The sequence below is a fragment of the Leucopleurus acutus genome, assembly GCF_964270905.1.
Source record: "Leucopleurus acutus genome assembly, chromosome: 9".
Taxonomy (NCBI): domain Eukaryota; kingdom Metazoa; phylum Chordata; class Mammalia; order Artiodactyla; family Delphinidae; genus Leucopleurus; species Leucopleurus acutus.
The window spans coordinates 85,171,902-85,185,162 of NC_139144.1; the positions used below are offsets into that span (position 1 = coordinate 85,171,902).

Here is a 13,261-nt window from a genome sequence, read left to right on the forward strand (position 1 = left end):
GCCTGAGAGAGCAGCTCCTTAGTGGGGTGAGAGGACAGGACTCTTTCTCTGTGGCCCGTCCAGGGATGTAAGTCAGCAGGGCTTCTGGCCCCCTAGCGCATGGCCTTCGTGTGCATCGGAAAACGGTGCCCTACCTGGGTAGTCGCACACAGCGCACACGATGTACAGCCTGGTGGGGATGGATTTAAGGAAGGATACAGGTGACTACAGGAGTGGGGGGGCTGCATAAGAGGAGCCCAGAGGAGATGGTACCTTCTTAGCTGGCCGGATGAGGAGGCAGACATGAGGAGGAAAGGAAAGGCGGGGTGGCAGGGGGTCCCCCTCTGGGTACAGTGCTCCTTGATCCTCTCAGTGCCTTCAGCTGTGCTTTCATGCAGTTGATCTGACATTAGTCAGGGATGAGCATTCTGTGTTTTTGTGTCGACATTGTTTGCCATTTCCTATATTCAGTTCAATGGAACGAGTAAACTGCCTGGTCCCTGGCTGCCAGTGTGGAACTTCTTTCTGTTCAGTCCTTCTCTCTGGTGCCTTTTTTTGGCCTGCTAGAGGGGTTGGTGTCTGTGGCCCTGTTGCCAAGAGACCAGGTGATGGTGAAAGAGAAGGAGCCCCGTGTCCCCTTCCCTCAGCGTTGGACCCTCTTGCCCCAGCCTGACCGCCTTTGGGTGGCCTCCCCAGCCACAGCCCAGTTCTGACGACTCTGAAGAGTCCGAGCCAGGAGTTGGCTTCGCAGTCCACACCCCAGATTCCTCCATTCCAGCCGCAGTTGCCTCTCCTCGTTGGGGTCCATGTTCTCCTAGAAGGGCCTGAGACCTTGAGGCTTTCTCGGCCCTGTGCTCAGATGTTCCCTCAGCTGACCGTGGCCTGACGGGCACGCCCAGCCCCTGGCTTGGAGGATTTAGCACCTGACGGTGGTCAGGGCCCTGTCCTGTCCTCGTAACTCTTCCTCTAGCTTTCGCTCCTACCCCTGCCTTGCTGAGGGGTGGTGGCCAGGAGTGGGGGGTGTGTAGGAGACCAGGGGAGGCCCATGAGGCTGCTGCCTGCGCTCCTGCCTGGATAAAGAGAAGAGCCCAGGCTCACTGCAGTTATGTTCAGTACAGGCGAAGCCAAGTGCAAAGCAGCCCCTTCTGCTCGTGACGTCTGGGTGCCTCTGAGTCATCACTGCTGGCCGTACTGACCGAAGCCAGTTTCTGCCCCTCTGGCTCCTATGAGCAGACCTGCTGTGATGCGGCAGCTGTGGGACAGCCTTGTCACCTTAGAGGGGTTCTTGAAACAGGCCTTTTCCAGTCAGGTGGGTGCCACTGGACTTCCCCAAAGACTGTTTTCTGTCCCAGGAACTTTCCTTCTGCCAGGGGTCTGGAGAAGCTAGGAACTTTTCCCTTTCATCATCTATCTGTTGTGTGCCTACCATGTGCCATTAATAAGGTGTACCTTTAATAAATGCCCATCATATGATACTATAGTTAATATTGGTATGAACAAAGTGCTGTGAGGAAAAGCATTAAGTATATAAACGAGTGGTTCAAGTGTGCAGAATCTTAATGGTGGGTAGAGTAGGAGTTCACAGGTGTAGTCATAGGAAGAAGCACTCTCGCCAGAGGGAGTAGCCTGTACAGAGGCCTGGGACGATGCATCTGTGTGGAGCTGGAGGTGGATTGGCGTGACTAAAGCAAAAGAATGAGGGCCACAATGGTAGAAGATGAGACCAGTAAGAACCCAGTTTTATAAGGAGCTTATCCTCTACTGTACTAAGGAATTTGAACTTTGGTAGAGAACAAGAAAAGGATTTCAGCAAAGGAAAAATTGATCCAATTTGGGGGTTTTTTGCAAAGTAACGACGTTTATTGAGAAGTTACTGTGTGCCAGACTCTTCTTAAGTGTTTAATTTGGGTCTGTTCATTTATTCTTTAATAAAACCCTTTGAGGACTTCCCTGGTGGCGCAGTGGTTGGGAATCAGCCTGCCAGTGCAGGGGACACAGGTTTTATCCCTGGTCCGGGAAGATCCCACATGCTGCGGAGCATCTAAGCCTGTGCGCCACAACTACTAAGCCTGCGCTCTTGAGCCCGCGAGCCACAACTACTGAGCCCTCGTGCCTAGAGCCCGTGGTCCACAACAAGAGAAGCCACCGCAATGAGAAGCCCACACACCGCAACAAGGAGTAGCCTCCACTCTCAGCAACTAGAGAAAGCCCGCGCGCAACAACGAAGACCCAACGCAGCCAAAAAAAAAACAAAACAAAAAAACCCTTTGAGGTAGGTGCCATTATTATGCCCATGTGACAAATAGGAAAAAACTGAGACCCAGAGAGGTTAAAAACCCGCTCAGGACCACACAGCTGGTAAGTAGTAGAGCAAGATGTGAACCCAGATGGTCTGGCTACAGAGCCCGCATCTAACCAGTGTACCGCACAGCCTGTGATAAGCCACACACTGCAGCATCATCCAGGGGCCATTAGGGACTGGCGAGGCTGGTGGCAGGGATGCCAGTGAGGGGCTGTCACCCACAGCCAGGACCTGAACTCGGGGAGTGGCAATAAGATTAAAGAAGAGGGGGAGAATTCAAGAGATGTCTATGAAGCAGGACCACTGTGACCTGGAGATTGACTGTGAATATAAAAGGAGACGAGGATGATTTCTAAGCTGCTCGTGCTACTGAGTGAGATAAGAAATGCAGGTGACAGTGCAGCTTTTATCGTGAAGATAGTAGATTCAGGGTTGGACTCGTTGAAATTTATCTGGTGGAGGTGAATCCTGAAGAGAGGTCTAGGCTGGAAGCAGGAGTGGTGGTGTCATGACTCTGCCCCATGCAGGACGGAAATTGTCTACAGCCTCAGATGGCCCCTGGGGAACATCCACATTCAAGGGGCGTGTTGGCGCGAAAGATTCACAACTGAAACCAAGAAATCACGGAGAAGACGCCAAGACTGGGAATCACAGAGGCCTTAGGAAAGAGCTTCAAAATAGAAGGGGGAGTGCTTAGCTTTGTCAGATACCTAAAAAGAAATTAGTAAAATGGCAGTTAAGAGGTCTTGAGTGACCTCTGAAGCGGTAGTCACGTTGGAATGTCGACAGTGATGACCAGCCGTGTTGGATGGAGAAGTGAAAGGAGGTGAGGTGAATACTCTTTGGGTAAAGAGAAGGAGGTCGAGTGGATGGGACGCGAGGTCAAAGCAAGGTTTTCTAGGATGGGCAGGATATTTGTAGGCAAAGAGGTAGATGCTGATGGAAAGGGACTCAGGGTGGTTGATTGTAGGAGAAGGTGACTGATAGAAACAGGTGCCCCAGGAAGCAGGTGAGGGTGTGATCTAGAGCCAGGTGGGTTTTTTTGGCCACTCTGCGCAGCTTTCGGGATCTTAGTTCCCCAGCCAGGGACTGAACCCAGGCCCTTGGTAATGAGAGCGTGGAGTCCTAACCACTGGACCACCAGGGAATTCCCTAGAGCCAGGCTCTTTTTCTCCAGGGTGGAAGGGAAAGAAACAATTACTGATGCCACCGTAAGTGCTTTATGAAGGCAAAGTGTGGGTCCACATAGAAACCCACAGCAGTTCACATAAAGCCTGAGAGCTGGGCTCAGCAAAGCAGAGTACACGTGCCCCAGAGCAGGCCTTGGCATCAGGAAGATATAAGTGCCTACAGAGAGGGAGCTGGCATTCGGATTTGACCCGATTGGACAACATTTGGTTACTTTCAGGTCAGAGATTTGACAACCTCATACGGTTCCTCCACAGGTCCTACACACACCAATTTCTTCTGACAGAAAAGGCCAACTGACTTCTCACCCCAGCTCAGTCCCTACAGGGCTCGGGGGCAGCGTCAGAGACCCCGGCCGGGCTTGGGAGGACACCCACTGCGGCTGGCTCCCTGGCCCAAGCTAAGGGCCGGGGTCCAGGATGCTGTGTGGGGCCCCAGATGAAGAGCAGTCCTTGCCGCTCCTTTTGGCTGGGACCGCTCTTCTCCGCATCAGCCGGGAACATGAGGAGGAGTGGGGCCGCTCAGGTGCGCCCCACTTCCAGAAGGGATTCCAAAGCCTGCCTCAGGCTCGGGAAACCTGTGGGAAAGGATGTCAGTGGTGGTGCCCTGGACAGGGGTGGAGGCAGAGCGAGGGCCCCCAGTTCCGCCACATTCCCTGCATGAACCTCAGGGAAGAGAGAGTTAAATTTCCCTCCAGCTTCCAGCCCCGGGTTTTCCTGGGAAGATGAACAGTCTGCTTTCCTTATTGTCTGCACCAGAGGAGCAGATTGCGTCAGTTTGTAAACTGCGTTGCCGCTTGAAAAGGCCTGGAGTCAGCAGGTTTGCATTTCCCAGCAGACTCAGACGCTGCTGATCGCCTCGGTTCCTGCCTCTCCACCTCAGGCGGGACCAGGAGCTGCCCCCCGACCCCCCACCTCTGTCGTCCCACCCCTCATCCCTGAGGCGTTCAAGGAGAGAGAGAAGGAAGCCCCGAACTTCTAGCTGAACCACCTTGCCCAGTGCTCCGGCCTTCCCTCAATTTCCAGGAGCCTCTCGGCCCCTCTTGCCAACCCGAGCCTGATTTCCAGGCATTCCTAGGGCTTTGGCTTAGATGAGCACACAAATGTCAGAAAAGAGGTTTTCTGGGAACAACTGGCGCTGTGGGTCAGGCTTGAAAGCATCATTTGGTCTGGAGGTGATGAGGGGTTAGTAGCAGCGGCGCCGGTGGGGACTGGGGCCCTGCTACTCCAGGAACACAGGGGAGCTCGGTACCGCTTCTGCCCCTCACCTGCCCGCTCCCCGCCGGCGGGTGGCGGTAGTGAGACCCAGGAGGCATTTCATAGGCACTGCCTCTGCGGCTTCCCGAGCGTTACATTATTAATTGCATTGTGTTAATGCTCATCCTGTCTCTGAAGGACAACCGTGTGTCTGCGTGTGGCCGAGAGTGGAGGGACGAGTTCGCTGTGTTAGGCTGCTACCACATGAAGGTGAGGTGTCTCTTCAAGTTCACGGCTCTGGCTGTGGCAGCACCTTACAGCCTTCATGCAGCATCAGTGATGGTGGAAAGCCCAGCTCTCCGGCGGCGTGGCTACCTCTGCGGGGCAGGAAAAGGAGGCTCAATTGCACTCTGGTCACCCTGCATCTCTGCTCACATTCTTGCAGGAAGCTCTGGATAGGACGTGCGGGTTGGGAAGAGCTGGAGTGCCTTTCTTCCTCTCTGCAGGCTCTCCCTCAGGGCTTGCCGATGCGCCTGTGGGCCTCCCCCCGCCCTTCTCTCCCACGTAACCCCTTGTCTGTCTTCTCCCTCATCGACTCCCAGTCATACTGGTGCGCCACCAGGGCCACCACCCCTAAGCCCAGCTCATACTTTAGGATGTTCTGAGCAGAGAGAACCTTAAAAACCGGGTTCAGCTCTCACTAACATGTGGGGAAACTGAGCCCGGAGGAGGGTGTGACACCCCAGCCCAGAAGAGCTGGTCCCTGGATCGCTGTTTCAGTCCAGGGTTTTTGCTATGCTTCTCAATGCCTTCTTGCCATCCAAGCCTCATTCCTATCTTGTTCCCAGTTCCAGGCTTGTTACTGATGGCTTTGGGGTTATTTAAAGCAGGGCTAGGACCAGACAGCATATGGAAAGGACGGAGGCTTCTGCCTGTCGTGGGGGCCGATGATGTCACCTCCCCCGAGGTATCCGCGCTCCTGCTGCACCTTCTGGAGGAACCTGCAGCCAGCACCTCTCCCCTCCCCGCTCTGCCACCCCTTGTGCAGGAAGTCTTCCTTTCCAGATGCCCCAGGGCAGGCGTGTCCTGAGCTGCTGCTCTTGCCCAGCTGGCATCACCTGTCCTACCCGAGGCAGCCACCTCCCTTGGGGAAGGGAGCATCGCCCTTGGCTGTTTTCCAGGCAGTCTACATACAGCCTCCCAGCCTCTGGGGCCGCGAGGCTCAGTAATTTCCTGTGTTGCCTCAGGCACTGCACAAGAGAGAGCCCAAGACGCTCTCCCGGGGCAGATTGTACCTCTTTTCCATCCTCCCAACGCGTAAAAAGGGGAAGGTGGGTTATATGGGAGGGGAGACTCCCCACCCTCCCACATTGCCAAAAATCCCCTCTGTGCTGTGCCTCCTTTGGCTGCCCTGAGTCACCACGTGGAGCGTAACGCCCCCTGCTGTATGTCCTACCTGGTCCAATATTTTTAAATTCCTTTGCCCTAAGTGCCCCTGGCTGCCTCATTTAGGTTGGCCTTTCTGTGGAGGCGGCCTCCAGCTCACTTCCCCCCGACCCCACCATGAAGAAGGCTACAGGAGGGGACCTGCGTGTTTCCAACTTTGCCCGAGACTTAGAGCCCTGGGCATCCAGCTTGGCTCCTGGAGCAGGAGAGGGACAGCTGAATGAACCCCCCAAGGTGGTTGAAATTTCCTCTGTGGTCTTACAGCTGAGCTGTCTGGTCTTCTTCTCCAGCACGCAGTACTCTTTCAGAAGGCTGATTGGCTGGGGGGCCAGGAGAGGTTAGCGTCGTCGGCTCTGTAAGAACATCAGCCCCTGTCTGCCTTTCGTTTCTCCTGCTTCCTGCACACCCCCTCACCTGGCTGGCCCGGCATTGCACCCCGGCAGACTGTGCCTCACTGCCTGGAGCGGAAGAATGACTCCGCCCCCATCGCCTGTTTTGATCGAAGTAGTTGCTGCGTTAAGAAGCTGGACAGAATCCAGCAGGGGACCAGTGGCAGGGCGCGGGGGGCGGGGGTGGGCGGGGGGAGACCAGGACGCTCCAGCCGCTGAGAAGAGGGCTGTGGGAAACAAAACGTTCAGGGCCACTGCCACCTTCCCTCCCCGGGTTGCTTCCAGCCGTGGAGGGCGGGAACTGCTCAGGGTCTCCTCTTTCCTCCTCCCGTCCTGCCCTTCCCTGCGTACCCGCAGCTGCGAAGGGTGAGACCACAGCCTGTTGGGGTGGGCACTGAGGTGTGTGTGCTGCCTGGGATGGGAGTGCTTCCTCAGTAATTAGGAGACGTGCAAATTAACAGCCTGTGCCATTTGTATTAATTTGGTAAATAAGCCAGAACAGTTTCATTAGTGGCACCTTAATGTGCTTGGGAACAGGAGGACGTGTCCCGCTGTGAGGCAGCAGGGCCTGCTGGCTGCCCCGGCCCGCAGGCAGCCCGGGCCCAGTGGGGCTAGCTGCTCCCCCTCTGGGCATGGCTGGCTGGGCCACATCCCCGATCGGCCCTGTGGTGGAGAAGGATCCCTCCCCCCTCCACTGATTAGAAAGGCATCTGTTTGTTCAGCTGGGTTTGGGGACAGTCACTCATTAGGTTTTCCCGTCAGCCTGAACTTCCGTCAGCTCCCACTCTGGGTGTTAAGAACCAAGGGAATTGAGCTCAGCCACACAGGGCTGCTGCTGGTTGTAACCAGCCTGGCTGCTGTCAGCTGGCCCTTAGTTGGAGGAGGAGGAAGCAGTTTTACGTCACCAAAACTTCACGGCTAGATTTAGGATTTGAACCCAGGTCTGTCTGACTGCAAGATTCATGCTCTTTCTACCACCTCATGGCCCAGTCAGTACACCCAGCTCTGGAGCAGATTCAGAGAACAGGCTTCACTTGCCTTGGAGCTGACAGTCTAGGTGGAGAATAAAGACATTTTGAAATGAAATAACTGCCCTTCCCCAGAAGTAAATAATTGATGAAGAAGAAGCAGCAGCATTTGTGTGTCAAGCACTCTTCTAAGTGTTTAGCATACTTACATTAGTTCATGTATCGTCAAAACATCCTTTGAGGCAGGTACCATTGCAGTTCCGAGGTAACTGATTCACCAGAGCTCATGCAGGTGGTGGGTGGATTTGTTTGGCTCCAGAGTTGGTGCTCTTAACCTCTGTGCTGTACATTGGCCCCTACGTGTCAAAGGGAGAGTAAGCCCATAGATGTTCAGGCCAGGTGTTCAGTTCACTGCAGGCTGAGGTTTAGGGAAGCCTTCACAGGAGGGTGGTGTGGAAGCTAGAAGAGCTCACCTCACGGGGCCTAGTTCAGAACCACAAAATCCCCACCCACTCTGCCAGTATCAAGAGCACAGGACAAGAGATGTTGGCAGGTGACCAGACCAGCAGGGGTGCACAGTGAGGCAGCACCTCGGTCTCCTTCAGTGCCTGAGGACCAGGTGTGACCTTTGGACATCTAGGCTCTTGCTCTGTCTTTTTTTTTTTTTTTTTTTTTTTTTTTTTTTTTTTTTTGCGGTACGCGGGCCTCTCACTGCTGCGGCCTCTCCCGCCGCGGAGCACAGGCTCCGGACGTGCAGGCCCAGCGGCCATGGCTCACGGGCCCAGCCGCTTCGTGGCATGTGGGATCTTCCCGGACCAGGGCACGAACCCGTGTCCCCTGCATCGGCAGGCGGGCTCTCAACCACTGCGCCACCAGGGAAGCCCTCTTGCTCTGTCTTAACCAGAGTTATCACCAAGCTGCCTCCTCCACGTGGCACCACCCCTTCTCACAGTCTCTCCGGAGGCAGTCTCCTCCCCCCAGCTCCATGTGTTGCTAGGTCTCGGCATTCGGCTTCTGTATGAGAGTTGAGGAGGGGCAGTGAGGAGAAGAGCCATCATCTGTCCCTTGCCGACATTGCTCGTGTCCACATGTACACATACCCTGTGGTCCCCTCAAGGCCGTTATCAGCCCACCTGTGTACACACCAAATGCCCACATGCTTATGAAGTGTTCTGACAGCCTGTAGTAGTCACCCAAGGCCTGACCTACCTGAGGTCACATGCCGCTGTAGGAGGCCTCCCAAGGAAGACGGTGAGTCCAGATCTCTTCCTGGAACATTCCAGATGCCAGAGAGACAGGTAGCCATGCTGTATACCGCTTCGCACTCTACACCACACCCCATGAATAGTTATCTCATTAATGCTGCCGTAGCAGAAAGAAACCAGAAGAGGTTTCTTGTGTGTTTGACAAGAATGAGCCTCCCCTAACTCCTGTCTACAGTTCGAGGCAGCTTGTAGGAAATTGCTGTCTGTGTATCTGTATATAGTCAATCCTCATTACACGTGAGTCCATGTTTGCGAATTCACTTAATTGCTAAAATTTATTTGTAACCTCAGTCAGTACTCCTGGTGCTTTTTGGATCATTTGTAGACGCGCACAGAGTCTCCTGGGGAGCACATTCCCAGCTAAGGCTGCACAGGCAGTGGCTCTGCCTTCTTGTTTCAGCTCTCATTCTGCAAACAAGTGCCCTCCTCGTGGTCTATTTAGTGCCACAGTTTTCCGGTTTTTGCACTTTTTGTTGTAGTTAAAAATGGCCTCCAAGCATGGCGCCGAAGTGCTGTCTAGTGTTCCTGAGTACAAGAGGCTGTGATGCGCCTTGAGGAGAAAATCCATGTGTTAGATAAGCTTTATTCAGGCATGAGTTACAGTGCTGTTGGCTGTGAGTTCAGTGTTAATGAATCATCAATATGTATTAAACGCAGTGTCTTTAAACAGAAACACTCATAGAAGAAGGTTATGTTTTGATAAGTTGATAAAAATGTGACTAGAGTCTTGTAGGAACCTAACCCTGTGCTTCCCCTGGGGACAGTGGTTCAGGATTCCCTAATTCCTCGTTCATGGTGACTATAGAGATAAGTACCCCAGATAACTGTATATGAGCCTATGCGTGTGTATATGTATATATATATTTTTTAATTAGGAGAAAATATCAGAAATTTGAGTCTTTATGCTGAGTCTTAAAGTTGAACACAGAAACAGAGCCTTTACAGATATGGACCCACATCATGTTATAGTCAAGTCACAAATTCCTAGCAGTCAGTATGAAAGAGAGACATGATGAAGGATGAACACATATACCCACCTGGGAGCGCCCTGCTGAACCCTCTGCTTGGTTCCCATGCAACTGTCCCAGAGCTAAAGAGTCAAGACTTTGATCTTCAAACTGAACCCCTGTGCCCGTCCAGGCTGGGGCGTGGCCAGAAGGCTAGACATAGCACAGGGTGAGGGCAGAGAGGCCGCGGAAGCCAAGCGTCTCAGGAGCAGCGGGAACACTGGCCCAGCCCTATCCCTCCACTAGGCCCACCCCAGCTTCCCCTGAGCCCAGTTGTTTGATTGAGAAATTACTGTGGTGGCAGCAGCTGTAATAAAAGGGGAAGCAGAGACCCAGGGGCGACAGCTTTATCTCCCTCTACACCCCAGGATGGATTGGGCGGCAGCACAGTGCCCAAGGCCAGAGATGTCTTTCCTCTGCAGCTGGCTGGGCCCAGGGGCTTGTCAAGCCCAAGTTAACAGATCGATTGCAGGAAGGGAGCGGCTGGGTAAGTGTGAAGCCGGAGCTCACCTGCCAAGAGAGCCTGGCTGCTCCCCAGCAGTTTTGGCCCCAGGTGTGGCTGCTAGTCGCCGGGGTCGCCCTCTAGTGGGAGCCTCGAGAGGCTGGCATCTGGTTTGTGGCCTCAGGGTGAGATGTGAATTCGACATTGGCCTTGTAGAGTGGGATCTGAGCGTGGGCACCTTATAGGAGAGAAGGGTTGTACCTGGCCAGTTGCCTCTGCAAATCATCTCTCTGAGGTCCTTGCCTCCATCCCAGGAATCTGGTGCCAAGAGAAGCCATCAGGCTTCTTGTCCCACCGGCCCACCACAAGCCCTCGGGCTGGAGGGAGGCCTTGTGCTCGAGCAGGGCAGCCATCCTCAGTTCTAGGAAAAGGACACCTGGCAGTGAGCACATGGAAGACAAGAGGTCGGGAATGGGGGTGCTGGCATGGGCCTGGGCTCAGTGTCGGTCCAGGAACTGTTCCAGTTTGATTTGCTTTCAGCTGGTCATGAGCAGGTGTCTCAGCCCCCAAATGGTGGTGGGAGCCTGCGTCAGCACCCCGTACTCTACCCGTTGTCTCGTGAGCCCCCAGGCACGAGGCAGGCAGCCCTCTGCTCTTCCCAGAATTCTCCTGGGACCTGCTGCTGCTTGGCCTTAGTGCATGTGATAAAGCTCGGCAAATGAAGGAGATGGTCTTCTCATGTATCATCTGCCCATCCCTGTTCTTGTCTGACCACTGCAAGCCTGGCAGCCTCTTCCTCCATCCTTAGCCCTCCCACTGTAGGGGCGCCCAGTGCTTCAGCGCCCCGGGCATTTAAAAGGTGGCAAAGGGCTCCTCAGGGCGTCTGTCACTCACCTCAAGTGAATTCAGGTGGCTTATTGGCTGATGAGCTCTTGGGGCCCCTGTTTTTTATCAAGTACCATTTTGCCCACCTGACCTCTCCCACAAATGCAGGTCCTCCAGTAAATTGATTGCCAGAATTCGAGAAAGGAGAGGCACGTTTTGCCACCTCCAGGTGCTGGCCGCTGGTTCTCCCTGCTCCAGGCCTCAGCGGTGTGAGGCCCGCGTGGGGTAGGCCCAGCCCAGCAGAGCCCAACACTTCTGCCCGCCCCGGCTGTACCAGGGAAGTGCAGGTGGTGGAGGGAGCCGGCCTCAACCCAGTGGAAAGCGAAGAAGGGGCATCAGAGGTGTGCCTGGAGGAAGGAAGGACTGCTCCTGAGACAGAGGCTGTGGGGGAAGAGGAGGGGAGGGTCTTTTCTGCTCCCAAGTCAAGTGGGCGGTAGGGAAAGAAGGCAGCAGGGCAGCCTGGCTTCTGCTCTCAGCTCTGACCCTGGCGAGCTCCACTTCCCTTGTCTGTGCATCAGTTTCCCTGCCGACAAAATCAAGTTGGACTGGATGGGTATGACATCTCTTTTTTTCTAGCTCTCATAAGCTCTGCGTATTCCCTTCTGTGCCACATCCCCGCTTCAGGTGGTGTTGAACTTGCGTTCCACCTGAAGGGGTAACGGGGGGGCCTCAAGTAGGAAGAAGGGTGTTGAAGAGTAGGAAGAAGTCGGGGTCCCACCCCCACTGCCTTCCCTCCGCCGCCCAAGCCGCCTCTGTCTGCTTATAGGGAGTCGTGTCCAGCGTCTCTCCCTGCTGAGTCAGGACTCCGCCAGGTGGGCGGGCTGCTCTCCTCCCCCCTCGCCCCTCGAACCTAGCCCTCTGCCCTTGGCTTCTGCCACTGGCTCCAGCCCAGGCTTCAGAGAATTCCCAGGTATTTAGACATTCATTTTATTGCTTAATCGAGCTTGAAGCCGTTTAAATTAATACAAGTTTTTACGTTTGTCAGCAAAGGCTTTTACAGGCCCCTTTAGCAGGAGAAGAAAGAGGTTGGGAGAGGATCAAAGAAGGAATTCCTCGTGGGCCATTGCCTTCGTGAGGCGGGAGCAGAGTCCATGCCGGGTCTGGGGTCCTGGGTCTTGGGGAAGTCCTCAGGGGAGGAGGCCCGGGAGCCCCTGGGCTCTGCAGGGATCCTGCAGGGTCTGGGGATCAGCCTTAGCACTCCGCCCCGAGGTCTGGGCTGATGGTGGCGAGCACACCCTTCCAGTTACGCATTTTTAGGGATAACTTCCTGCTGGAATCACCCCCGAGCCGCCCCGCCCCCGTGTGGTAGTGTACTTCCTGCCCACATCTCTCTGCTCACCCGTCCCCTTCCCTCCTCTCCTCACCTGGCTTTCATCCTACCTCTTTCATTACCTTCATTAAGCATTACTTCATTCAGCTCTTCCGGGAAGAACACAAGTTCCCCTGTCCTTGGGGATTGCCTTACTCCCCCAGGGCCTGTCTTCAGGGCAGAGCTTGGGTTCAGTGGGTGCTGAAGAAGAGTGGGATGTCCCCACAGCTATGGCCGCTGCCTGTCTCACCCCTGACCTTTATCTACATGCTTGTGCGCACGTGCGTGCACACGCACGCGCACACACACACACACACATACACACACAGAGCTTGCTTAAGCTAAGGAGAGTGAAGTTTACCCTAGTAGCTCTCTGCCAAGAGCAAGGGGAGGGGATTTGAGAAGAGAGGGGAGTTTTGAAGTTGCTTTGTCAGTGATGTATCTGTCAACAATGGTTCTGGGCTGCAAGAGGCCGAAAAGTATAGACCAGCTCACAGCACTCAAGTGAAGTGTTCTAAGAGCCTCCCACAAGCTCCCACTCTGCTTGACTCATCCTTGCAGCTACTCCTGTCCCATGGAGTGATGGTGGTGGCAGTGGCCCAGGGCCGCTCTCCTCCGCTGCCCACCCTGGGCCCCTGCTGCAGGCTGACGCTCCCTGTCTCTGCTCCCCAGGTGGAGGTGGAGGTGGAGGGCATGGACAAGGCTGGCAACTTCATCGGCTGGCTGCACATTGACAGCGCCAACCTGTCCGTCCTGCTGGTGGAGCACGCGCTCTCCAAGGTCCACTTCACCGCTGAGCGCAGCTCCTACTACAAGTCCCTGCTGTCTGCCGAGGAGGCCGCCAAGCAGAAGAAAGAGAAGGTAGGCTGTGGAATTGGGCCTGGC

General features: G+C 54.9%; 1 protein-coding gene across 1 annotated transcript in view; it reads left to right on the plus strand.

Annotated features, from left to right (window-relative positions):
- Positions 1-13,261, plus strand: part of SND1 (staphylococcal nuclease and tudor domain containing 1) — a 419,761-nt gene that overhangs the window by 392,485 nt on the left and 14,015 nt on the right. Inside the window, exon 17 of the mRNA XM_082847033.1 lies at positions 13,049-13,237. Within this exon, the coding sequence (XP_082703159.1) occupies positions 13,049-13,237 (189 nt within the window). The remainder of the gene's footprint in view (positions 1-13,048; positions 13,238-13,261) is intronic.